Below are 27,918 nucleotides of genomic sequence, written 5' to 3'. Positions count from 1 at the left end.
TTTTGATTTTTTTTTTTTTTTTTTGAGATGAAGAAACCGCAACATGAGAACCACATCCTAATCTAAGGATAAAACCACCGAGCACAAGTTGCGACCTTGGAGCAGATGTGCCGTAAAACAATATGATAGTGGAAAGGAGGGGAGCCTAGCATATTACCCTATTGCTATTTCATGACGAGCAATAGAAGGCCCTGGCAGAATTTGTCTGTGTTTCCTGAATAAAATCGAAGCGTCTGTGTACTTGGAAGACTGGTTCTAAGTACAGCCCCCACCCCTGCCAGATTAGCTCTTTATCCGCTACTTAAAATGGATGGAGCTGCACAGCTGCTCAATTCGCCTCAGAGGGAGGGGTAAAGGAGAAAGTTCATTTTATGAATCAGCTCAGTTGTCACTACATTTCCTCGTGTTGAAAGACAAGCACCACAGAGAATGAGGAAGAGGAACACATGAGCTAATATTTACGTTTCTATCCTCCATTGAGCATGTTATCTTAACCAAGCCTAGGGCTCCCCTGCTAATCAGTCCCTTAATGTGTATACTCCTGGGGGAAGTCTATGCCCTGTGGGGGGGTGCAGAATTCCTACCTTCTGCTGATTTCTTGGCTCCCCCCCCCCCCCACAGAAAAATAGGGGAGCAAAAATCTGTGGGGAACACGCCCCTTCTGCAGCAGCCCGGGGAACATCTGTTGGGAGCGGCCAGCAGCAGATCACTGAGGTGGGGAACAGGGAGGCTGGGCGTGCCTGCAGAGACATTAAGGAGGTGGGGTTGGGCACCTGCCTGCAGAGCTGTCCCTCAGGGTTGCAGGGCCCAGGACAATCCCCCCTGCTGCCGCCTCCACCATCCAGCTGCCACCATTGCAGGCCACCCCACCTATGCCTCAGAGCCCAGATACTGGCTTCTAGCCTTTAGATGCCCCTGGCTGGGTTTCCTAGTCTTCCCTAATAGCAGTGACAACACTTAGCAGTAGGGGATTTTCCAGGCCTGCTGAGGGTCACAGTGCATAATAAACCCAAATAAGGTCTTTTGTGTACATTCAGTTTTGCTATTGCCCCTCTATAGTCAAGTTAAATTTATCTTATTTTGTTTGTTGGGGGTTTTCTTTACCATAAGAAGAATTTTAAAGAATAGGAAAAGGTCACAGTGAAAAGGCGGTGGGGTCCCAGGAGGGGGCAATCAGGGGACAAAGAACAGGGCAGATTGGATGGGTCGGGGATTCTGAGGGGGGCAGATAGGGGGCAGGGACCAGGCTGTTTGCAGAGGCACAGCCTTCCCTACCCAGCCCTCCACACAGTTGTGCAACCCCAATGTGGCCCTCAGGCCAAAAAGTTTGCCCACCCCTGCGATACACCTGTTAGTCAAAGGAAAGGTTCTTCTTTCCCTACATTTGGAAAATCAGACCAACATTTTCAGAATTCAGGAGCCAAATGAGTGCAAGGAGCAGCTTTGGTAATGAGATCTCCTTTAATAGAGCTTCTGAAGCCTTTGAGTATTTCTGCCCATAAATGGCACAATATAGTCATTCAAATATACAGTCGGAGAGAATGTCCCTCTTTTATATACAACAGAAGGTTCAATTCCTTCATTCTGCATTGCTGGTAGGTGGGCTCCTCACAGTCCAACATGAAAGGAACATGCCTTACATGAACAAGCTTCTTCAGGAGCTTGGCAATAATGGAGAGTCTGTAGCATCCAAAGAAAACCCTTCAGTTTCTTCCAGAATTAACTGCTGCTTTTATTCTGTCCAAGTTAAGTCTTTCCATGACTAGTTTAAGGCTAATTAAAAACAGGGGTTTTTTCCCCCGCGTCTTTCCTTTGCAGTGTCTCTTGTCCTTTGTTATGGCATACATCACATATTAATAAGTTTCTCTTTCAAACTCACTGTCTCTAATGATGGCTGGATTTTTGTGGTGTCTTGTCGAGGTAATCCATACAGGTATATAGAAATACAAACAAGGAAAGCACCAAGAGCAAAGCTTATAGCTGGAAGGAAACAAAACATTGTTTAAACACTCAGCTCCAAATGACAACAAAAAAATAAAACTTTCAAGGGAGACTTAACTGAGAAAGTTACAGTCTACTATTCCAACATCCTCCTTAATTTATACAACTCTAACAGACATGTGAGCTGTCATCCTAATAATTTGTAAGTCATATGGTGAAGGTCAGAGGAGCAAGTCTGAAACAGACATCCTACCATTCTGTATTTGTTCTTCCTTAGTGACTGCTGGATTCTGCTCATTCAATGTGGTCAAAACAAACCCATGATTGGCCTCTAATCAAAAAATATTCCGTAACTGGAATTGTAATCTAGATACAGTTTGCTTTTCCAAATCTAGTCTGACTTTTGAGTACTATTAGTAAAACTGAGGTTCTGTCACAGAAGTTAGATCAGCCACTCCAGGAAGTTCCCTCCAGTGCATTTTCTAGTGTTTTGTCCAGTCTAGTTTTAAAAATGACAGTCAAGCTTCTACCACTCACCCTGGGGCACTGTTCCACAGCCCATCAGATCTAACTCTTGGGAAGCTTTTCACTTTATGCAAAATTCCCTTGCAAGTTTCACCTCATTAAGTCATACCACCCCTCACATTCTTAAGTTCTTGCACCACTGCCCTCTGCCTCTTCCTGCTGGGCAAATGTCACCTCAGACAGAATTCTGACCGCAGTGTAGTTGTAGCCGCATTGGTCGCAGGACATTAGAGAGAGAAGGTGGGTGAGGTAATATCTTTAACTGGACCCGCTTCTGTTTGTAAGAGAGAGAAGTTTTCGAGCCACACAGAGCTGACCTGAAGAGCTCTATGTGGCTTGAAAGCTTGTCTCTCTCACCAACAGAAACTCGTCCAATAAAAGATATTACCTTTTCTCTGCAGTGAAGGATGTAAGATCTGTCCTTAAACCACTACGCTGGGGTTTGCCTGATGCACACAGGCTAGTCATGGCACAGTGTAAACAGGACAGTAACAGTCATTACAGCACTCTATAGAACAACTACTGTGGACTGGGAATTCCTATTTCAGGAATAATTGAGAAGTTAACTTAGGACTGGCTCAGAGTTAGTGAATGCTGCATGAAAATATTGTAGCAGTTCCTTTATTAGCTACTCTCAGCAACTCAACATCTGCCAGAGATACGGTAATACTAATTTTTGCATTAGCCACAGGATCAGAAACTGACAGAACGGAGCGACTTAACATGAAAGAGTTCCAGCCTCTGGTGAACATGAAAATGAAAGGTTTTGATATTCAGCCTTTCTCAGTAGCAAGTGAGGGATGTTGGGGGAAGGAGGGGCAAATCTGAACCCCCCCCCCACGAACACGAAGCATACTATTACTAGAACACATAGGACGACAATACCCAGGAAATATGCTTCAACACAGCTTGAGCGCTAGCCAACATCAGTCCTAAAAATTACATGCCAAGGTTAAAAAAAACCAACCACCCCACAGTAGACTGTAAAGTATTATAACATGCACTGTAACCAGCCTACTCGGGAGGATGAAACAAGGATATGAGGTCACTTCAAATATTAGCCAAAAACAACTTACTGATCTGTAAACCAAACAGCATCACCGATGCAACAGTAGAAAGGACAATGGCTGCTGCTGCAGAAAACCCTTTCATAATGTTGTCTGTGTATTTAACAACAACCGAAGTGTAGAGGCCTCCAACACTGGCAAGCACTGGGAAGCAAATAAGACATTCTTATTATTAAAGTTTTGGTGTAAAAATGATTTGTTTAGCCCAGTAATGGTGTATAGATTGTTTGTACTATGATCTGATCTTGCTAACCTGTAATTTTAAAAACCACACACAGCAAAATAGATCGTCTAAATGGCATCTAGCAGAAAGGACATGACTAGAATTATTATAGATGTTCTATTCATTAGTTAATGTGCTGAAAAAGCAGTTATTTAATTTTTATAAGGAAATCTAAATGTTTCCTCTCCAAACTCACTCCCTAAAGGGTGTTTACTGAATTTGAATGTTTTGCATCAATCGGTCGGAAGCAACATCACAGGGGACCAGAACTGAAAGATACTTACAGATGACAAACCCGACATAATATGTGTAGCCATAGAAAAATCCTTTCTCAAGAACTTGAGCTCCTTCTGACATGTAAACACCAACTAAAGTCACCACAATCCCAGACAAGTACATCTGAATGTTCCTCACCCACAGGGAAGTATCTGAACTCTTTAATACCTTCTCAAAATAGACTCCTGAAAAGAGAGAATTCAATAAAGGTAAATGCAAAAATCACTCTTAAAGGTTTGTAGATATACAGAGGTTTAAGGACTGAAGGGATCATTATATCATCTTCTAGTTGACCACCTGTCTATCACAAACCATTACATTTAATCTATTATCAGTATATTTAGCCCAGTAACTTGTTTGGCTAAAGCACATCTTAGAATCATAGAATATCAGGGTTGGAAGGGACCTCAGGAGGTCATCTAGTCCAAACCCCTGCTCAAAGCAGGACCAATCCCCAACTAAATCATCCCAGCCAGGGCTTTGTCAAGCCTGATCTTAAAAACCTCAAAGGAAGGAGATTTCACCACCTCCCTAGGTAACCCATTCCAGAAAGGCATTCAGTCTTGATATGATGAAATGGAGAATCTACCACTTCCCTTGGTTCTTTGTTTCAATGGCTAATCACCCTTACTGAAAAAAAATCATGTCCCAATTCTAATTTGAATTTGTTGAGCCTTAGCTTCTAGCCATTGGTTCTTGTTCTGCCTTTCCCTGCTTGATCTAACAGCCCTTTAGCACCCATTATTGTCTCCCCGTGAAGCTACTTACACACTGGAATCAAGTCACCTCAATCTTCTTTTAGCTAAGGTAAACAGATTGAGACACTTAAAGAGCTCACCATAAAGCGTTTACTCCAGCACCTGAATAATTTTTGTGGCTCTCTTCTGCACCCTCTCCATTTCTGAACATCCTTTTTAAAATGTAGACCCCACAACTGTACAGCAGCACCTGTTTGTAGTGGATACAACTATCACACTGGGAGCTTGTGTTGAGTTACCTGTCCACTATGACCCCTAAATCTTTTTCAGTGCCACTGCTTTCCAGCATACAGTCCCCTATTCTCCAGGTCTGGCCTGCATTCCTCGATCCTAGACGTATAATTTGCATTTGGCTGTATTCAAGTGCATTTTGTTTTAGTGGGCCCAGCTTACCAAGCAATCCAGATCACTCTGTGTGACTGCCCAGTCCTCATCATCATTTACCACACCCTGTTCACTTCCGGGACACTACGGTGCTAATAAGCGATGGTCACATAAACACCACCCTATGCCGGAAACCTACTGAACACTATGCTTACCTACATGCCTCCAGCTATCATCCAGACCACACCACACGATCCATTGTCTACAGCCCAGCTCTACGATACAACTGCATTTGCTCCAACCCCTCAGACAGAGACAAACACCTACAAGATCTCTATCAAGCGTTCTTACAACTACAATACGCACCTGCTGAAGCGAAGAAACAGATTGATAGAGCCAGAAGAGTACCCAGAAGTCACCTACAGCAGGACAGGCCCAATGAAGAAAATAACAGAACACCACTAGCCATCACCTTCAGCCCCCAACTAAAACCTCTCCAGCGCATCATCAAGGATCTACAACCTATCCTGAAGAACGACCCATTACTCTCACAGATCTTGGGAGACAGGCCAGTCCTTGCTTACAGACAGCCCCCCAACCTGAAGCAAATACTCACCAGCAACCACACATCACACAACAGAATCACTAACCCAGGAACCTATCCTTGCAACAAAGCCCGTTGCCAACTGTGTCCACATATTTATTCAGGGGGACACCATCATAGGGCCTAATCACATCAGCCCACACTATCAGAGGCTCGTTCACCCACACATCTACCAATGTGATATATGCCATCATGTGCCAGCAATGCCCCTCTGCCATGTACATTGGTCAAACTGGACAGTCTCTACGTAAAAGAATAAATGGACACAAATCAGATGTCAAGAATTATAACATTAAAAAAACAGTCGGAGAACACTTCAATCTCTTTGGTCACTGGATTACAGACCTAAAAGTGGCAATTCTTCAACAAAAAAGCTTCAAAAACAGACTCCAACGAGAGACTGCTGAATTGGAATTAATTTGCAAACTGGACACCATTAATTTAGGCTTGAATAAAGACTGGGAGTGGATGTGTCATTACACAAAGTAAAACTATTTCCCCATGTTTATCCCCTCCACTGTTCCTCACAGGTTCTTGTCAACTGCTGCAAATGACCCACCTTGATTATCACTACAAAAGGTTCCCCGCCGCTCTCCTGCTGGTAATAGCTCACCTTATCTGATCACTCTTGTTACAGTGTGTATGGTAACATCCATTGTTTCATGTTCTCTATGTATATAAATCTCCCCACTATATTTTCCACTGAATGCATCTGATGAAGTGAGCTGTAGCTCACGAAAGCTTATGCTCAAATAAATGTGTTCGTCTCTTAAGGTGCCACAAGTCCTTCTTTTCTTTTTGTTAGGATACAGATATTCAGGCATGTCTGTAAAGGCCTATACTCTAAGAATTTAGGTGTATTCTTATCACTTAGCTAGTTCTAGAGGTATAAAAGAAAGAATCAAAATCACTGTCTGCCAGTGTAAGGGCCTTCTCTTACTGTGACAGTCTGAGGCCCTGTTCTTAGGCTAAGGCCTTTGGCTAAGCAGCAGAGGCAGCCATAAGCTGGGAAGCCAACGGTCATATCCTCACGTTCCAAACTAGTCACATTGAAAGAAGGTGCTATTGGGCTGTTAGGAATACAATCCTGTCCTGATAATGCCTATTGCCTCCAGAGAAAGGGAAGTGCCTAGAAGATGTAAAAGGAAACTTAGTTTGATAGCATCCTGTCTGGCAAGAACTCACTTATCAATAGTAGGGATGTGAAATCCTCACTTCTGTATTGTTTTGTCATTCTAGTTCCCACTTTGCTATTGTTTATTTGCATGATCTCTGTCTGGTTCTGTGATTGTTTCTGTCTGCTGTATAATTAATTTTGCTGGGTGTAAACTAATTAAGGTGGTGGGATATAATTGGTTACATAATCATGTTACAATATGTTAGGATTGGTTAGTTAAATTTCAGGAAAATGATTGGTTAAGGTAGAGTTAAGCAGAACTCAAGTTTTACTATATAGTCTGCAGTCAATCAGGAAGTGTGTGGGGGTGGGAAATGGGAACAGGGAATGGGGGTGGGGAATTGGAATCATGTTTTGCTAAGGGGGGAAATGGGAACAGGGAATGGGGGTGGGGAATTGGAATCATGTTTTGCTAAGGTGGGGAACGGGAATAGGGACACAGGTAATGCTCTGTGGTGTCAGAGCTGGGAAGGGGGACACTAAGGAAGGAAACTGGAATCATGCTTGCTGGAAGTTCACCCTAATAAACATTGAATTGTTTGCACCTTCGGACTTCGGGTATTGTTGCTCTCTGTTCATGCGAGAAGGACCAGGGAAGTGAGTGGGTGAAGGAATAAGCCCCCTAACACCCCCCCACTTCCAAACCACTGACGACAATGTTGAATAGCATCAGCCTAGTACCGATCCTTGCAGAATGCCCCTAGAAACACCCCAATTCAATGATGAGCCCCATTGACAAATACTCTGAGGTATGTTAGTTAGCCAGGTCTTAACCCCTTTAACTTGTGCTTTGATATTGTATAATGCTTCTTTTTGAATGAGAAGCTTGAGTGGTTCTAACAATTTTGTAAGGTGTTTGACTTAGTATTACATCTATGCAGTTATCTTTATTCCACCAAACTTGTAACCTCATCAACAAATTAAACCCGTTTGACAAGTTCAGTTTTCCATAAACCATGTCAGCTGGCATCCTTTAATTCTTTATTAACTGAATCCCCTATCAGGTTTTCCATAATTATGACTGGGGTTGATGGCAGGCTAACCAGCCTATGGTTACCCAGTTCACCACACTTGCCCTTTTTTGAATACTGGCACAACAGAACTCATCCAGTCTTCGGAATTTCCTTTGTATTCCGAGATTTATTGATAATTAACATCAGTGGGCTGGAGAGCTCCTCAACCAGCTCGTTCAAGACTCTTGGGTGCAAGTTATCCAGGTCTGCTCGTTTTAAAATGTTTATCCCTAGTAGATGTTGTCTAACATGCTTCTTAATTACTAATAGTTTGGAAAGTATTTCATCATCCATGACACAAATACATTATCCTACTGCTTTCCAAATACAGAACAGAAATATTTATTGAACACTTGTGCTTTTGCTGCATTACCAATTTTAGCATCTTCACCTAGTAATGGGCTATACCAGGAGTGGGCAAACTACTGCCCACGGGCCGGATCTGGCCCATCAGGGCTTTGGATCTGACCTGCGGGATTGCCACCCCCGTGGCGCAGTGGGGCTAAGGCAGGCGAGGGCAGTGCACGAGGCCCTCTGCCACCCCCGCTCCCTACCGGGGGCTGCAGGGACATCGTGCCGGCCGCTTCCGGGAGCGGCACAGGGCCAGGGCAGGCAGGAAGCCTGCCTTAGCCCCACAGCACGCTGTTGCCACCCCAGAGCCGCTGCAGGTAAGTGGCACCGGGCCAGAGCCCACAACCCGAACCCCTCCTGCACCCCACACCCCAAGCCCCTTCCTTGAATAGGCACTTTGGGGGTCTGTATTATGAATGAGGCTGGTTTTGCGAAGATCTTTTTTCAAAAGGAATGCCTCCTGCCGCATGCCACACCCTTCCTGCACCCCCCAACCCCATGCCCTGAGCCCCCTGCCACACCCTGCACCCCATCCCCTGCTCTGAACCCCCTGCCGCACCCCAACCCCCTGCCCTGAGCCCTCTCCCGCACTCCGTGCCCCTCCTGCACCCCAACCCCTTCCCTGAGCCCCCTGCCGCACACCACACCCTTCCTGCACTCCAACCCCCTGCCCTGAGCCATCTCCTGCACCCCGCACCCCTCATGCATCCCAACCCCTTGCCCTGAGCCCCTTCCTGCACACCGCACCCCCTCCCAAACCCCAACTCCTGCCCCAGCCCTACATTCATGGCCCTGCATGCAATTTCCCCATCCAGATATGGCCCTTGGGCCAAAAAGTTTGTCCACCCCTGGGCTATACCATTGTTAAGATTTCTTTTACTCATGATATAGTGGAGAAAATTTGTTATTGTCCTTACAACCATGGATTTTTCTGTCTTTAGCTTCCCATATCAATTTTCTTGCTTCATAATTTCTAATTCATCCTGACTGTTCTCTCTTTCCCTTTTCCATTTGTTAATTATTGTATTTATTCCTAGTTGCTGCCCTCACATCACCACTGAACCAGGATGGGATGGGTAAATGAAGAGAAATGGGAAGAGGAGGAAGTGCTTGTATAACAGAAATTAGGGGCATAACTTTCACCAGCGCTAGACACCCACCACACCACCTGAAGTCAAAGGGAGCTAGAGATGTTTAGCTTCTTTGAAAAATCAGGGCCACGCTACTAGTTTACTGATGAAGAATAGAATTAGTGTTTAAGACCATCAGAATTTAAAAAAATACAAAAAACATAGCAAGTATGTATGAGACATACAGAGGCTACAGAGCAGATTTATAACTGCACATGTGTAAATACAAAAATTAAACAGGAAAATTGGACATCATTGCAGAGATATATACTGTAAGAGCAGAGCAAAAAAACCAAAGTCTGTGATTGATACAGTAGTTGTTAAATTCACAGTGGTCTCATTGTTCTGCTTTCCGCCCACTGAGACATAATTCATTGCAGCCAGTTGGAAAACTAAGTCTGAATTATTTTTTAATCAACTGCTCAATAAGCTGCTTTTGATGTCAACATGACCCATAAATGTTACCATCTCGGAAGAACACAACTGTCTGAGGCTGCTTTCCAGACCAATGATATAATACTTGAGATTTAGTACAAAACATCTGAATGCACACAAAAAGCACAAATCAACTGGGCAATATTACTGGGGGTGATGGAGTGGACAGCACTCAGGAGAAGCTATTCTTGATATAGACTGGAATTATTAAAAGGTATTCTGTCAGTTTACATTGGACAAAACCATTTTTATAGGTCCACTGGATCCCCAGCTGCTATTATCATCACAATAGCAATAGTTTCAAAGAAAGCTTTTTTTCCACTTTCGTATGGCTAGGAGATTCCAACTGTTTTTCAGATGTGGACTTTGCTAGACAAGCGCAACACACTCTACCTGGTCAGCCCTGAAACTGAAGCTAATGCAAAATGTATCAGCTAGCTCATTAAGTGGTTATTTTCACTGGCAGTACATGATACCAATGCACTGGGCTCTACAGTGACTGCATAATGGTTTCTGAGTGGAACTTGGTGTTGTTTTGAACCTTTAAAGCCCAAAATGGCTTTAGATCTACCCATATCTTTCCCTATGCTACACTGCAACAATTGTTGTCAGGGAGGTACCTAGTCCTGATGCCCTCTCGCTATAGAAGAGAGGTGTCCCTCAACTCTGAATCTCCCCCACTCTGGTCCTAAATGGTTTGAATTTGTTGATCTTCAGGGTAGGCTGCCAAGGCCCACCTATTTACACAGGCTGCTGGGGAGGGAACGGCATGACATGGTAATGGCTGAGGTAGGTGGGGAAGGTGATGCTGGCTTGATTAAGGCATTTTGGTTTCAGGCTGAGGAATAGCTGCTGAATTAATTTTTTATTTGTATTTTTAACCCTTTGGAGAAGGCTGCTAGAGCCCTAGATAGGCACTTTGGGGGTCTGTATTATGAATGAGGCTGGTTTTGCGAAGATCTTTTTTCAAAAGGAATTAATTTTCTACTAATATAGCAATCAGCACATGTGTGATAAATAAAGTTGGGAGGATAGCTCCCTTTGATGGACAGCCAGCCAGTTAGCTGTAAAATCCCTCTTGGTAGGTGTTCTCCACTTGTTTTACCTGTAAAGAGTTAAAAAGTCCCCCACATAAAAAACAAAAAAAAGTGGGCAGCTGACCAAAAAAGCCAATGGGAAGGTAGAACTTTTAAAACTGGGAAAGAAACTTTCCCTTTGTCTGTTGTTCTCTGGTCTGGAGGGAGAGCAGCCATGCTATAAGCAACTTAAGCCAGGTATGATCATAAATCATCAGATCATGCCTAGAACTACTTATCTGAACTCCAAATGCATAAGTAAATCAGAATGTTTAGCTAGATGCGATTAGGGTTATTTCTTTTATTTCTGATTGGCTTGTGGACTCCTCTGTGCTAATCCCAGATGCTTCTGTTTGCTGGTAACCTTTAAGCTAAACCCCCAAGAAAGCTATTTTGGGTGCTTGATTTTTGGAATTGCTCTTTTAAAATCTAGCAAAAGCCTAAGTTCCAGATGTATTTTCTTCTTTTTGTTTTTAATAAAATTAACCTTTTTAAAGAACAGGATTGGATTTTTGGTATCCTAAGAGGTTTGTGCATGTTGTTTGATTAGATGGTAGCAACAGCTAATTTCCTTTGTTTTCTTTCTCAGCTCTTCTCTGGAGAGCGGCGGGGGGGGAAGGGCTTGAGGGTACTCCACAGGGAGGAATTCCCAAGTGCTCCTTCCTGGGTCCAAGGGGGTTTTTTTGCATTTGGGTGGTGGCAGCGTTTACCAAGCCAAGGCCAGAGAAAAGCTGTAACCTTAGGAGTTTAATACAGGCCTGGAGTGGCAAGTATTAATTTTTAAAATAGTTGCGGGCCCTACTTCTGCACTTGGAGTGACAGAGTGGGGATTCAGCCTTGACAACATGTGACAACCAGAGGAGCCTCACGGGAAGCTTCATGTGGTGAGAACTAGAAGTGGTTGGAAGTGATAATTCTTGGTTCATGACCAATTATTCAACTGAAAAAAAAACCCAGTATGATTTGCAGCAACTGACTCCACCAGTTCTAAGTTTACAGCCAGGAAAGCATTCCTTCTGAACCCTGTAAACTTATCCAGTAGAAAACACAACTGCAATTATCCTTTAACGGCAGTTCACTTGTTCCCAGTTCCCTGGCTCCTGTAGTGGTGAAAGGATAAAAGGCAGCAAGGAAAGACTCTATTTTTATAGAATTTCTTCTATGTTTCCTGCTTCTCCTCTCACCATCTAAAATTACACCTGATCCTGCTGCCTCTCATTGATTTTCAGCTGCACCCACAGGACTAGGGAAGGGCTTATTCCAGAGGCGGAACCAGCCCTAAAATTGAAATGAACTCCATTCCACACCTGGAAGAATGTGGGTCTTCTGTTCTAAATCTTAAGGGAGCTTTCACACCAAAGCAAACTTGGAAAAGGAGTTTTTATTTAAAAAACTGTACTGAGCAAGTCACTTTCTCATTTTCCTTTTGCATAACTGTAGATATTTATATATGAAGAAAGGCTCTTCCTCTCACAGGCCCGCCTCTCCTGCTTAAGCCAGCCTTGAACTCAAAACCATGGGTTCGTAACATCACTATATTTTGCAATTTAAATATTGTGATGTCACAAATCCAGTGTAACAACCACAGGAAATAGAAGGAAACTGTGTGCAGAAGGGGATGAAGTCCTTGCTTAACTCTCAAACAGTCTTGTAAATCAATAAGTATAGTTAATATAAGAGATGTGAAATGTTTTAGTTTTTCCCATGAGGAAAGGTCCTGGCCTGTTCTTTTAAAACAAACTGCATACAGAAATGTTTTACCTGCAAATCCTGAACATAATACAGCAATCGCTATAGCGCCGAACCCTAACCAGGGATTCTGCTCCAGCTGCAACATGAATCATAAACAAAACAGGTAGGAGGTTAGTTGTATAACTAGAGTAATTTACAGTCATTATTTCCAGAAGCCAATTTGTTAAGAGCACCACATATTAGCATTGTATTACAACATGAAAATGTGTTAGGTTATAGCTACAGTAAATAACCGTTTCTTAGCCACAGCTGCCCTACAGCTTAGCTAGCTCTATTCACCGATGCTTCACTATGGAGTTTGGTTTGCCAAGTATAGTTTACTAACCTTAGAAGTACTGAGACACACAAGTCAAATTACAAAGGCAAACCACCAACCCTATCTCTCAGCTTTTCAGACACATGAGGTTTCTTTATTTCCTCTAATCTTGTAGTAACTTTTTACACTCACACGGTTCACCTGCAGATTTTAAAGTATTTTATAGATTAACCCTTAACTCCCATGTGAGGACGCACTAGTAGTATGCAGATTGTCATTATATTTCAGTTTACTACAATGGTTATAGCTACTCTTTTAATTTGCACACCTACAGGAAGGCACTTAAGTGACCTTTTCAGGGGGACTGAGCACCTACAATGATCACGGTAAAGGAAGGCACTTCATCTGCCTAAAGTATGGATTTAGGTACCTAACATTAAGCACACAACTTTAAAGATGCTGGCCTAAGTGACTTGCTCATGGTCACACAAGACAAGACACCAGTAGAACTAGGAATGAAATGCAGCTCTCTGGAAGCAGTTTAGCCTGGTGGATAGAGCATTGGACTGGGACTAAAGAGACTTGTGTTCTATTCCCAGCTCTGCCACTAGGTGACTGGACAAGACACTTCACCACTCTGTGCCTCAGTTTCCCCATCTGTAAAATGGGGATGACACTTACCTCCATTTGTAAAGTGCTATGTAAAAGCCAGATATTATTATTACTACTGATTCCCAGCTCTTTGCTCCAACTACTAGAGTACACTCAACACCAATTACTGAAAAAAGTGAATTGCTGCAATATTTTCTATGCTATTGAATTTACAATAGTGGTAATTTATGCTACTTGTGGCAATCACTTCTCTTCCAAAAACCATAGGATATGGCAGAGCAACAAGCCTGTTTCAATCAGTACGAGGTTACTCACCTTGTGCAGTAACTGAGGTTCTTCAAGATGTGTCCCCCTGTAGGTGCCCCACTCGAGGTGATGTTGGGTCCCTGCGCCTTTGTTCGGAGAGTTTTGCAGCTGCCCATATGGGTCATGCATGCGTGGTGCCTGCCTCGCATGATGTTGGCGGTTCATCTAGCGCACACCCGACCCAGGCTCCTCAGTTCCTTCTCTACTGCGGAGTCTGCTTCAAACTCCTCCATTCCTCCCCAGTCGGGGCACCGACGGCTTACTGGACCCTACGGCCACAACCCTCATATGCTCACGACATGCCACCGGGGTATGGCCACCCATAGATGGCACCACTCAGGCCCTATGCTGGTCACCGGCCAGACTGGAATCCCTGGGGATCTTACAGAAGACCTACAGCAGGTGCCACAGCCCATGTAGGGAAGATGCCAGATCCCCACCTCCACCTTCAGAGACTATAGTCACTGAGACAGGGGGTGAACCCTTGGCAGAGCAGGAAGAGGACACTGCTCCGACACCTCACCAACCAACAACAAACCATCCTCCTCACTGGACAAGGCTACTATGCCTCCAACCACAGCAGATGACTTTACCCACATCCAAGACTTATTCAAAAGAGTGGCCAATGAGCTTAAAATTGCTCTGGAGGAAGTGCTGGAAACTCAACATGAGCTAATGGATATTTTACAGACATCTTCCTTCTCCAAGACAGCATTGCCAATCAGTGGGGTTATCATGGAACCTGCCAAGACTGTGTGGCAAACTCCATCCACCATACTTCCTACCTGCAAAAGGGCAGACTGAAAATATTATGTTTCCTCAAAGAGATTGGAATTTCTATTCCTACACCCAGCACTCAACTCGCTGGTAATGGAAGTGGCCAATCGAAGGGGCAAACAATAGCACTTTCGATCCACCCCCTTCAATAAAGAGAATAAGAGGTTGGACCTATTTGGCCGCAAAGTATACTCTTCATCCACGCTTCCGGTCAGAGTGGCAAATTACACGGCACTACATGCCAAATACGACCACAGTAACTATGGCAAATTTATAGGCTTTATTAACGAGATCCTAGAGGAAAAGAGGCAACAATTTAAATCTCTGGTCTCTGAAGGACAGATGATTACACGCATGGCTGCTGATATGGCCGCCAGGTCCATTGCTACAACCTTGGTCATGCAATGAGCCTGGTGGTTTAACTCTTCAGCATTCCCATGGGAGATAGAAAATACAGTCGAAGATCTCCCCTTCAATGGAGAAAAATTGTTGCAGCCAAAATCACTGAGGTACTGCACACTATAAAGGACTTGCAGGCCATTCTCCGGACCCTCAGCATTCATACACCTGCTATAAGAAGGAGACAATACAGGTATCAACCATATCAGAGGAATAGATACCCAACATACACACAGCAACACCAGAGGCCTTATGAACACCACCAACAGACAAAGACCATAACGACGATGCCCTCCACAACCAGTGGCATCTCAACCTCTAATACACAAATTTGAAGGCTTGGTCGAGGATCTAGAAGACCTCCCCCACATTCCAGCACTTACACCATCCACCCATCTGCTTGGAGACAGTTTGCTCCCATTCTACCTGAAATGGTCCGCCATCACCACGGACAAATGGGCCCCAGAAGTCATCCAGACAGGCTTATACCATTCTTTTCCTATCTATACTTCCCCTCCCATCTCCCCTCCCGGTCCCTCTTCAGGACCCCTCTCGCGAACATTTGCTACACCAGGAGGTAGATCATTTCCTCCAATTAGGGGCAGTGGAGACTGTTCCTGCACAACACGGGGGAAGGGACTTTAATCCCACTACTTTTTAACACAAAAGAAAAATGGCGGCTGGTGACCTATCCTCGATCTCAGGCAACTCAACAAGTTTGGGAGAAAGCAGCAGTTTAAGATGGTCACCTTAACAACTACAATATCAGCACTGGAGCAGGGGGACTGGTTTTCATCTTCAGCTCCTCCTCATCTTCAGCGCTCGAAAAAATGGGATGCTACTGAAGATAAATGTTGGTCTGGTACCGCTGGCCCCCCGTGAGACATCGGTGCATAAGAGAGGGGACTCCAGAGTCGAGGAGACCAACAAATCCTCGGGGTGCTGCAAATGGCGTGGTGCCAAGAGCCTCGGTGTCGATTGCATCGGAGGGTACAGTGTGCTGATCTGGTGCAGTTTGTGTCAGCACCATTGCGGTAGCAGCACTGGGCTGTGGCACGGAGATAGGAGTGGCTGTTTGTGCCATCTCCTTTGGAGCTGCCAACAGTGCCGTGGTGGAGGCGGGCAGCTTAGAGCTTTAGCCTCGGCACCAGAGCCCTGGCTTCCGCTGGCAGCCGCCGCGCAGACAGTGCCGTGCGGTGCAGGAGGCACCAATGAGAGCGACTTGGTCGGTGACTGTTTTGTGTTTCTCTGCTCTCTATGGGGTGAAGAGGATGGCCGGGGTTTTTTTGTGGGTTGTTTGGCCTTGGCGGTGAGGAGACCGGTGACTTATGCTAGGAAGAGGGTTCCTGCCCCAGGTCGGAGGCTGGTTTTAAGGATTTCTCCATCAGGATGAGTTTAAGTCTCAGGTCTCTATCCCTTCGGGCCCTAGCCTTCAATTTGTTACAGTGGGCACATTTCGGAGGAATGTGAGCTTTCCCCCAGGCAACGGACACATTAAGTGTGTCCATCTGACACAGGCATCGCCACTGTGCACGTTGTGCGTCTTTTAAATCCTGGTGAATCATGCATTTTCCTAACCTAATACTAACTGTACTAAGGGATGGAAAAATAAACCTTTTTTTTTTAAATAGGGGACGTAACTCTAATAACTGAAACTTAACTTGTCTAAACTATCCTAACTAACTAATTTATCTAGACTTATCTATTTGAAACGAAGGTTTTTAACGGGATTGCTGAGCTCCGTCACAGGCCGGGGACAGTTGAGAAGGAACTGAGGAGTCCGGATCGCGCGTGAGCTAGATGAAGCGCCAACGTCATTGCAAGCCAGGCACCGCGTGTGCGTGACCCATGCGGGCACTGCTATAAAACTCTCAGAGCAAAGGCGCAGAGACGCACCATCACCTGGAGTGGAGCACCCACAGGGACATCTCTCAAAGAAGCAAGCGGTGGTCCCCAAACTTTCTCTCGTGCTCCCCCTTACCCTTGTCCGTCCCCCACTCCTCCCCACAGGTCACAGCTGGGAGCCAGGGCTGGGAACAGGGCCATGGTCAGGGACAGGGGCTGAGGCTGGGACAGGAGTGGGTCTGGGGCCATGGCCAGCTGGGAGCTAGGGCCAATGCTGGGGCCGCAGAGCATAGCTGCAGCCAGGAGCTGGGTATGGAGCAGGAGCTGGGGACGGAGCAGAGCTGGGGGCAGACCAGGGCTGAAGGCTACCACGCCCCTCCCCAAAACGTTCCTCCGCACCCGCCTACGGGGGTGCACTCCACAGTTTGGGGACCACTGAATTTGAACAGATGATCAAACTAACATTTTACATTGTGAAACAGCGTGGCTGCAAAAAGAAAATGGATACACAATTGTGATGCACCTGGCACACATTATTACAAATACTCCACAGCCACCATACAGTGAGTGAAATAGATAGGTGGAGTGGCTCAAGGCAGCCTGCTATTTCTGATGAAATGTCCAGAGAAGGTATCCAAGTGATAAGGCTTACCTGTACTTTTGTAACCTGAGCAGGTTTCCACTGAACAAGTGTGACTCCACCGCACAACATAAAGACAGAGAACCACTGCAATTTACTTAGGGAACGGTTTAACATTAAGACCGTACATAAGGCTGTGCATGGGATCTTCAACTGATATGTCACCTAAAAAAGGGAAAACGGCAAATAGCATATGGTTACATGAACTCCATCCAAACCACAACAGATAGAATACTGAACTCAGCTATACACTGACATCAGCATATAGTATTTCATACTCAGATATATTAATTCCGTGCCTCATTACAGGCTAAATGTCATTTGCAATTACAAACATGTGAATCTGGAATGACTCCATCGCAGTTAATGGGTTTACATTTTATTGGCTGATTAAATTGGTTGATTATGAAGTGCATATGGTGAATTTTTAAATATCAATATTGTGATTAACACACGGTAAGGATAGTAGAATATTTTATACAAGTACCTTACCTCATTATTTCAAAATATTTTAATTTTTAAGTTTTCGGATGGGGGGTTATTTCTTTTCTTATGTAGTTTGCATAAGGGTTATATTAACAAATTGAGTTACTTTAACAATAAGACAGGTTTGTGGGGGGGGAATTTACTTACAACAAAGGTTTAATCGCAATTCCTTCCACTATTAAATCTAAATACATGGTTTCAAAGTTTAACAGTAACAAACATAATTAGGGTTCTACTTTTCAACTTAAACCACACATGAATTATTCCCTTCTATAAAGGTTCTTATACCACCCACATCATCACAATATTTAAGCACCTTCCAGAAGTGTGCTAAGCAACATAAATAACATGATAAAACACTGAACAAAACTTGGTTCTAACTGAACACAAAAACATAGAAGATGGCAAGGCTGTTTTAGGGATTTACCAAAATTCATGCCTTATTCATATGCACAGTAAATTACAGATTGTATCACTTGATGTGCTCCAGGTTTTACTTCTTTCTTGAATTTGGCAAGTGTGTGGTAATCAGCTTTTTAAAGTGTAGCTACACACAATGCCACATGATGCCAATAATAAATCACTGTTTACAAGAGATGGGATTTTCCCCCATTACTAATGCAACCACCAATTTTCACACAAATGTGTAAATCTCAGTTCATACAAACTTACAAAGATTCCTGTCATTGCATTTTCTTGCATTACATACCAGGCCCCCCCATCCTCTTATTTAAATACCTCCTAAAAATTTGTCTTTTCTTCAAGACACTCAATCATAAGAGAAAAAATAGATTTCCTGATGAAAAATAAATACAGCATCTCCTGCCTCTGGGCCTCCCAGTACATCTTGTCTTTCAGTGTCTGTCCTGATGTGTGTCTTTTAATGAGCACTTTTCAGTGCTTGAATAATAATAATAATTAAATTCTAAGGTGTTACAACTCATTAAAGCAGACAAACCTACAACCTGAAAATGAGTAAAAATCGGGATTCTGTGTTTTGGTTCCTAACCATAATAATGCCAGTTACCTGGTAGACTGCTGCATCCAAATTGCTAAGAGCCAAGAAAGCCATGTTGTTTTGGACCGCATACACCACAGATGGAACACTTAATTTTAGCAATTCCTTCGGGCTGCCTAATATATTTTCTCTTAAAGATGTCATCAACCTACCCAGGCTTCCAGTTTCTCTGCAAAATAAAAGGTTTTAGCACAACCATATTTGATGACTCATTTACAGTGAGATGCATGGACAGAGTTCTTTGGAAGGTCTTTAAAAACATGCTTTTGGAATCTTCAATTAATTAAAAAAAGTACACGAAAATCAATTTGGTTCCCAGCAAGTACAAACCATTAGGGGCCAGGAGCAGATTTTGGAATGATAAAGGTCAGTCGCATTAACACATGAATTCTCAGCAACAGGTTGGCCCTACAGAGAGTTTCAATAACATTAGTTGCTCAGCCCTAAGTATACACGCTAAGTATACACACAGAGTTGCTCTTTCTTGCTACTAATATTGGATTCGTCTCAAATTTCTTTTGTGATTTTCCAAATCTCCTGCAGCCTCTGGGTGAGATTCTGGGCTGTGCCTTTAAGTGGTTCAGCACAGAACTCTCAACCCCAGGGAAGGAGGGGCTACTGTGGCTTTAACCTACCCTTGCACTCTTCTGATTCTGAGTTGTCCCACCTCTGGTGTAATTTACAAAGTGAATTAAGATAAACCAAATTAAGGCCATTTTAATTCTGAATAAAAGTGTCCACAAGGGGTTTAGTGCTGTTTAATTAATCCGCTTTAAATTTACATTTAAATTAATTCAGATTAACCTTCCTAGACAAGCCCTTAATCAGACCTAGAGAGCACCTCTTCCCTCCTGTACCTGTACTCTGCCTCTCCAAATACTGCTATGGGCAAGCAGTGTTCTAGGCAGAGCTATGGTGCCAAAGGCACAGGAAGAGATGCTGCAGCTCAGCACCACACGGTAAGTTTATACTGTGGAACAAAACATTACACAAGGATCTAATGTAATATGAGGTTTCTTGGTATTATTCCTCAAACAGCACATCACATTGCCTGGCACTGTACGATCCAGACCAGGAAGAAGATTTCTGTTTCTAAAGAATTATCTACATTAACTATGCTCTGTTTACAGTAACGTTTAACTGTTAGAATAAATGTGGAAAAATACCACAAAAGCCTGACCTTTTATACGATGGTATCCCACAATATATCACACATTTTGTTTGTGAAAAGCAGGCTGTTAAATAAGAAAAAAAAGGATAGAATTGCACCTCCCTTTGTTCAATTCTAATACAGTACTGTACTATTACAAAATAATGTACTTAAGCATGAATGATCAGGTCCAAAGGATAGTATATTGCTTGGCTGATCACTCAAAGTTAAATTATAGCAGTAATACGATGAACCAAAATTAGACAGTGGTTGTATTCCAGCAAAGTTACTGATGTAAATGATTAAACAAATCATACCACTTAAAGGAAGGATCTCTTGTGAGTACCAACCACTTCACTACAGAAAAAAAACCTGCAGTTTGTTTTACAATTTAGGAGAAATCTTTACACCCACTCCCCCCCCCCACACACACACACACACAAAAATGACCTCACATGCCAGGATTTTGTGTTAAGAGGAAGGGAGCACAACATACTTATTACAGCTGACCATACTTTCTTTCTTAGTTAGAAGACAGTTGAGTTTTCTTGAGCTTACATTGTTTCGATTTAGTTCTGTTTCATTGGATAGGTGTTTTCTAGTTTATATACATGTAGCCAGAGGCTGAAATAGTTACTATTTATACACAGAAAAAAATAAACTCAGCTGAAATACTGGGTAAGTGTAATGGACAGACTACTGAAACGTAATTAACAACTTAACAAGACACATGCCAAACTGTCATTTTGCTTGTTATGTTTCCCCTTTCCTCCATCTGTTCCATCCAGATTGTATTGAAGAGTAGGAACTTCTCTAAATCTTAGTGTGAGGTGCCTAAGAAATTTTTCGTGATGGGGGGGCATGGTAGCAGGGGCCTGGTGATTAAACAACAGAGTTTTCGTGTACTTTTGACATTTGGCATGGAATTTCAGTAATGAAAAATAAATGATGCCCCTTTAAACACTCTCGTTTCTGAGAACAGGAGCAATTGTTTTCATTATTCACACTCAATATTTGATTATATTTGAATATTACGGGTTCAGATATGCAGTCCTTCTGTGAGACCTCTTATCTGAGTTGGGCGGGAGAAAATAAAAAAACAAAAATATTCTGAATTAGACATTGTAATTTAAAGTTAAATTAGACACTGTGAGCACACCTAGATAGACTTAAACCCACAAAAAGTGTAAAAATTAAAAGTTAATAAAGAAACTTCATCCTTCACTCACAACACTGGCACAAGGAGTACAAAGATCTCACAACAGATCTTAATCACACATACTGCAAAACCAAGGCACATATGAGAAAGTAAATAAAGTGCTTTGGCTCTAATTCAACATCCTTGATGCTTCTGTACATTCATCTTGGAAACTTATTCTGTGTTTTTCATGGGACTGGATATGAGAGAGATATAAATGATAATCAAGCTTGTAATATGTATGTATGTATGTATTTGTTCAAAATGTGTAATCCCAAATAAAATTAGAATGCAAGTCAGTTTGGCTTTTCGAGTCCCAACTCTAAGAAGCTATAAATCATGTGGGAATCTGAACAAATTACTAATTCAGAGTTTAGGTGGCCAGGAGTAAGCCAGGTTCATTTTATTCCCATAATTATAGGCAAAATAAATAATTACACAGCTTGAACTGTAAGTCGTCTCCATTTCAAAAGGCAGTCATTTGTCATTTATTCAAAGCTTAAAGTAACATTTCATACTTGAACATACAACGCCAAAAATGCAAACAGTAGAGAACTACAGCAAGTGTACTTAATTACATAAATTCTATATTGGAACAGAACCCTGGTTTATCTTATTTGGTGTCCTGTACTTTAACAGTGATCAGCACTGGCTGCTTCAGACAAAGACACAAAATGCACACCAAGGGAGCAGACTGCTTTCTGAATCCATTGGGTGATCAGTTGATACACTGAAGCATCAACATTAATAAATATTATAAATTTTAATTCAAGCTAATATTACTGCAGATACTATGCATATTAATTAAAAAAAACTTTTGCTGGATCTTTTAAATTAACAAAAACTGAAATGTAAGCAAATATCTCAGTTATCTTGCGATAACACTGAATTTATATACCAGCTGCATTTCTTTTGCATACTAAAGAGGTTGCAAAGATTTGGGGGTTGTGGTAGATAATCAGCTGAACATGAGCCCTCAATGTGACACTGTGGCAAAAAGAGCTAATGCGATCCTGGGATGCATTAACAGGAATCTCAAGGAGTAGAGGGGTTATTTTATCTCTGTATTTGGCCCTGGTGCGACTGCTGTTTGAATATTGTACCCGGTTCCGGTGCCCACAAATCAAGAACAATATTGATAAATTGGAGAGGGTTCAGAGAAGAGCCACAAGAATGATTAAAGGATTAGAACACATGCTTTATAGTTTTCAGAGTAACAGCCGTGTTAGTCTGTATTCGCAAAAAGAAAAGGAGTACTTGTGGCACCTTAGAGACTAACCAATTTATTTGAGCATGAGCTTTCGTGAGCTACAGCTCACTTCATCGGATGCATACCGTGGAAACTGCAGAAGACTGCAGAAGACATTATATACACACAGAGACCATGAAACAATACCTCCTCCCACCCCACTGTCCTGCTGGTAATAGCTTATCTAAAGTGATCATCAAGTTGGGTCATTTCCATCACAAATCCAGGTTTTCTCACCCTCCGCCCCCCCCCACACACACACACACACAAACTCACTCTCCTGCTGGTAACAGCCCATCCAAAGTGACCACTCTCTTCACAATGTGTATGATAATCAAGGTGGGCCATTTCCTGCACAAATCCAGGTTCTCTCACTCCCTCACCCCCCTCCAAGAACCACACACACAAACTCACTCTCCTGCTGGTAATAGCTTATCTAAAGTGACCACTCTCCCTACAATGTGCATGATAATCAAGGTGGACCATTTCCAGCACAAATCCAGGGGTGAGAAAAATGCAAACGGACACACCTGCATATTGTGAGGTTTACAGAAGTGATTCAGAAAAAAGTTCACAAGCTCTGACATGCTTTAAATTGATTCTTTCACAGCATTATTTTTCAATGCCGCTCCTGCCCAGCTTCACAAGTACGGCATATAAAAAGAGAGGGTCTAGCTGAGACCCTCATGTCCATATGCGTTTATGTACATATATCTGCATGTGTGTGAGAAGAAGAATGAGCATGCAATTCCAGCAGTGGTTAGCACTCATACTTACTTGGCCAAAATACCCACACTTAGGAATAACTTGATAACTTCTGTAATGCACACAGCTGTGGTTGCAAAGTAGAGTTCTGTTTCTGCTATTCTCGTGTATCGTAGAGCTACAGTGTACGTTGCAGCCACCAGGGTCATCACCGTCAAGCAGTACAATTTAAACAGCAAACTGACATTCTCTGAAAGAAAAAATATAGCTCAGTAAGGAACATGAAACAGTCAAAGAGCAACTTGCTAGTATACTTACAGCAACTCAGTATGCTCCTCATTCTAAACTAAGAATGTTGGATCATATTAAAGAAGTTCTGTATTAAAATCACAAATGAGTTTGATTCCCCAGAGTTTAAATTCCAGGGTATTACTAATTAAGAGGTCTCTTGGTTTTTGGTACTGTTTCTCTCCCTCTATGTGTGAAACTTGCAAGCTGCTAATTGTGTTAGTACATTCTAAGACAGAGTCTGTTCTCAAAGCAATTCACAGAGAGAGACTCAAAGCAATACTCTGTAACAACAGAAACAGCACCCAGAGACTCCCCGCCCTTTTGTTGTATTAACAATTGTGATTAAAATAGAGATAGAGGATGTATGTGGATGGATGCTTGGTGTGGATAATAACTGAATGATCAGGGAGGTGCCAGCCTAAGAATCCAGTGTCCATCGGCTGAAGAAGGCGTCAATTGGAAATAACCAGAGGACCCGCCCCCCCCCCCCCCGGAGGGCAGACTGGAATCCACCCAACAGCTTCAAGAATGGGAGAACCAAAGAACAAGATAACATCTAGCAGCAGGGAGCCGTCAGGAATGTGCTATCTGCTGATTGATTCAGCAACAGCATGATGAAGCAATTCCCATAGACTGGCATAGGAAGAAATTTCTATAAAAATAGACTCTAAAAAGTGAGAACTTTGGGGTCTGATTCTGCAAACCAACTTCCAGGAGCATCAGATGAGCATCTGACAAGGCCCTGCTCCCTCCTCATGTCCAGGCCACCTGGCCAGTGGCTTGGCATGAGCAACTCTAAGGCTGGTAACTATGATAACAACCTTGCAGAACCTGTGTGTGTGTGAGTTTGTATGAATGAATGTGTGAATAAATATGAGATTGAATGGAATGTTATAACTATAACTAACTGCTTACTATGATTCTTTCTGTATTCACAATAAATGTGGTATTTTGCCTTTTTCCCTTTAATAAGATCCTGCTGGTTTTTATTTTATTGGTATAACATTTTGGTGGAGAATTGCGAAAGGGGGAATATTGGTAAAAAACCTCAGTTATTGTAAATATTGGTGTGCACACCACCAGCTCTAGTGAGCTAAGCATTTCTATTAGGTTAACCAGACCTGCTAGCCTCCGGGAAGGTAGCAGGGGACCTGCTGGCCTCCGGGAAGGTAGCAGGGGGAAAACGCATAGATTAAGCTATGATTTCAGAATCTAGGCTGTGTCATTTGCTAAGTAATACCAGCAGTGACAAAGAGATTGAAATATCCATGTTAAGATGTTTAAAAGAAAACAGGGTAAGCCAGTACCAGAGGGAGGAATGGAGTCAGAAGGAACACCAACCTCACCTTTTGTTAAAGAAATTACACCTTTTAAACAAATCCTTCAAAATTTGGGCACAGTCCTTGGACTAAACAAGCCCTAGCTGATGTCTGCACTATTTCGGACCTGGAGGATAGATTGGCTCAGTATATCCTCATAAACAAACCTTCTAGTGCTGCCAAAAGAGATGCAGCAACAATTTGGTTGTTGTGGGAGGCATGTTAGGATTCTTCCCTCTGCTTGTCTTCATGTAAAGAGGAAAAGGCACAAATGGAAAAGGGAGCAGACAATTGGAAGGTGCTGGCTACAAATACCCAAAGCCAGCTGAAAATAGTGAAAGAGGCACTCCAGGAATACAAAAAGAGTGAAAAAGTTAACTCTGCAGAGGCTCAAGGGACGCAGGTAAAGGGGGAGAAGGCCCTATGTACGGTACCCCCAGGCATAATTACAAAGAGAAAAGAGAGTAAAAAAAAAGTTAACTCTGCTGAGGCTGGAGAGAATTAAGCAGCTAAACTTTGTGAAAATGTTAAAAAGGAAAAGTGTTAGAGAAAGAGCATTCTTGGTTTCTTTGCAGCCATTCTGAAAGAAAAATGGGCCCTTTTCCAAAGGAATGTCTGTAAATTAGTCAGGCAAAAATAAACTATCTGATTAAAATCATTTGACTGGACAATTTAGTCAAATTTGCTAAAAGAACATAAGGGGGTTCTATTGGAACTTAGCTGCCTCAAATGTATAAAGGGAATGTAAGATGTAAAAAAAAAACAGAGCAGTGTGGAAGGGATGTTAAGGAAAAGAAAATGAGTATGTATCTATCTGTGTGTGTGTAAATATGTAAAGTTCTAAGGACCAGTTGCTTTTGTTTTTGTTTTAAATAATGCCACTAAAAATCCATTTGACTCTTTTATTCAAAGTTGCAAAACTGACAGACCTTTTTGCTAGACACAGGTAATTAGTGTTGTTTGGCTTTGGGATTTGGCATTTAACCCTTAAAAGGTAATTTACAAAATTTAAAATGTTTTTAAGTTGTGGCTGCAGCAGGGCAGTCAAAATCAGGAGAATATAAAAAAAAATTTTTTGGATTCTTTTTGTTTGTTTGTTTGTTTTTGTAACAAAACAGCAGATGAGAGTTGTAGTAAAAAAAAAAATAAAAAAGACAGTGCCTCTCTGAAGCAACAGCAGGGGTGAGGTGCACAAAACAAAAAGAAGCAATGTTACAATGTTAGAAACACTGAGTCAAATCTATGTTTAGTTAAAAGAATTTCTCAAGTACCATTTTAATGCCATATTTTGCATGGTACCTTTGAAAAGTCCAGAATCTAAAACTTTCCAGTGGTTCAGAAATCGCTCTAGAACTCTTAGCCATTGCATTAAAACATCACCTAGTAATATTTTACAACTAGATTCACCACATTTGTTCAGGTTGAGCGATATCTTATTCTGCAAGTAGTCCTGTTTATTGCATTAAGATACTGTTCAACACAAGCATGGCTGAATCTGGCCCATAGCATAATGATACTGACCTCTTCTGTAAAGTGCTTTGAGATCTACTGATGAAATGCACTATAAAAGAGTTACATATTATTACTAATAAATAAAACCCTCTCTAATAACTCTCTGCAGGTTTCTGAAACGTAATATGTTGTAATGGAGGACACAGGGCATATATGTAGGTACCCTAGCTGACAAACTTCAGTGAAATTGCATTGTGCACTCTACAGCTTCTAGATTTTAATTTGCTTCCACTATTTCGAAAAAATGTAGTTTGATCTATTCAAATTTATTGTTCTCTGTTAATTACTGAATGACTGTTCTATGTTCACTGCAGGTGAGCTGATCATAATAATCATTTGGGTATGATTTGATTAATCCTGTACCTCCTGTACAGGATTAATCAAATCCTGTAGTTTGCTCATTTTAAGGGAGTGCTGCCTTTTATTGTAGAACATATTTCTACAAGGTACACTCACATATCCCACTGCTGCAATCATGTAAATTAACTACATCCTTGGATAGATAAAATCTTATATACTTCCGTATGCAAATTCAAAGGGGAATATCAATTGGCTTTAGGACCAACATTTAGATTTTGCAACAACCAGATGATTTACAAGGTCCAACCAGAGGGAAAATACAAACAGAAAGTTTTCATGACATTAAAGTTTTATTGTCTACACTGAAAAATGCAAAACACATACAACGACCCACGTATGAAAAGTACATTTGAAAACATTTAGTTGCCCACCCCAACCGCCCCATAGCCCCCTCCCCTCCGCCCCATTGCCCACCCCAACCGCCCCATAGCCCCCTCCGCCCCATTGCCCGCCCCATAGCCCCCCTCCCCTCCCCTCCCCCCGACTGCCCGCCCCAACACCCCCCATTGCCCCCTCCGCCCCATTGCCCACCCCAACAGCCCCATAGCCCCCCTCCCCTCCGTCCCATTGCCCACCCCAACCGCCCCATAGCCCCCTCCGCCCCATTGCCCGCCCCATAGCCCCCCTCCCCTCCCCCCGACTGCCCGCCCCAACACCCCCCATTGCCCCCTCCCCTCCGCCCCATTGCCCACCCCAACAGCCCCATAGCCCCCCTCCCCTCCGCCCCACTGCCCGCCCCATAACCCCCCGCCCCAATAATTAGCCCGGGACAAGCAGCTCCCACTGCGAGGGGGGCAAGGGGGGGCGGACGGCGCCCCGGATCTGTCTCGCGCGGGGAAGGGGGCTGACCCAGCCTCTTCCCCCGGCACCGCGTCTCTCACCTCTCGGAGGCGCCATGGTGTCCGCAGCTTAAATTGGCGAGATTGCGGGGGCCCGAGCCGGCAACCGGGCACCGCCCCCTCCGCTCCTCCCAGGTACCATAAAGAACGGCGAGGGTCGCCTAGAGCGGCCGGTTCAGCTGCGCCACCATAGAGTCTGAGGCCTGTCTGCGCTCAGTGTCCCCATTCCCCATTGGTTTGCAGGGCGGAGGCTCTCGGCGCCCGTCAGTTCGCCTCGCCCCGCCCCGCCCCGCCCCGCCCCCGA

General features: G+C 43.2%; 2 protein-coding genes across 2 annotated transcripts in view; one reads left to right on the top strand and one right to left on the bottom strand.

Moving 5' to 3' along the window:
- Window positions 1-1,809, top strand: part of RARS2 (arginyl-tRNA synthetase 2, mitochondrial) — a 59,575-nt gene extending 57,766 nt beyond the window's left edge. Inside the window, exon 21 of the mRNA XM_078852140.1 lies at window positions 28-1,809. The gene's annotated coding sequence lies outside the window, so the exon portion shown is untranslated. The remainder of the gene's footprint in view (window positions 1-27) is intronic.
- On the bottom strand, window positions 1,443-27,858 carry SLC35A1 (solute carrier family 35 member A1). The gene is made up of 8 exons (XM_073336639.2): window positions 27,657-27,858; window positions 23,366-23,543; window positions 19,001-19,160; window positions 17,500-17,652; window positions 12,662-12,728; window positions 4,041-4,217; window positions 3,543-3,677; window positions 1,443-1,980 (listed from the first exon to the last, which is right to left on the bottom strand). The coding sequence occupies exons 1-8, from the start codon at window positions 27,670-27,672 to the stop codon at window positions 1,847-1,849; spliced, it is 1,020 nt and encodes a 339-aa protein (XP_073192740.1). The 5' UTR covers window positions 27,673-27,858; the 3' UTR covers window positions 1,443-1,846.
- Window positions 27,859-27,918: the final 60 nt, after the last annotated feature.

This window comes from Lepidochelys kempii, chromosome 3, assembly GCF_965140285.1.
Source record: "Lepidochelys kempii isolate rLepKem1 chromosome 3, rLepKem1.hap1, whole genome shotgun sequence".
NCBI lineage: Eukaryota > Metazoa > Chordata > Testudines > Cheloniidae > Lepidochelys > Lepidochelys kempii.
Note: the sequence above shows the minus strand (reverse complement) of the source record. Positions and strands in the feature narration are given on the sequence as shown.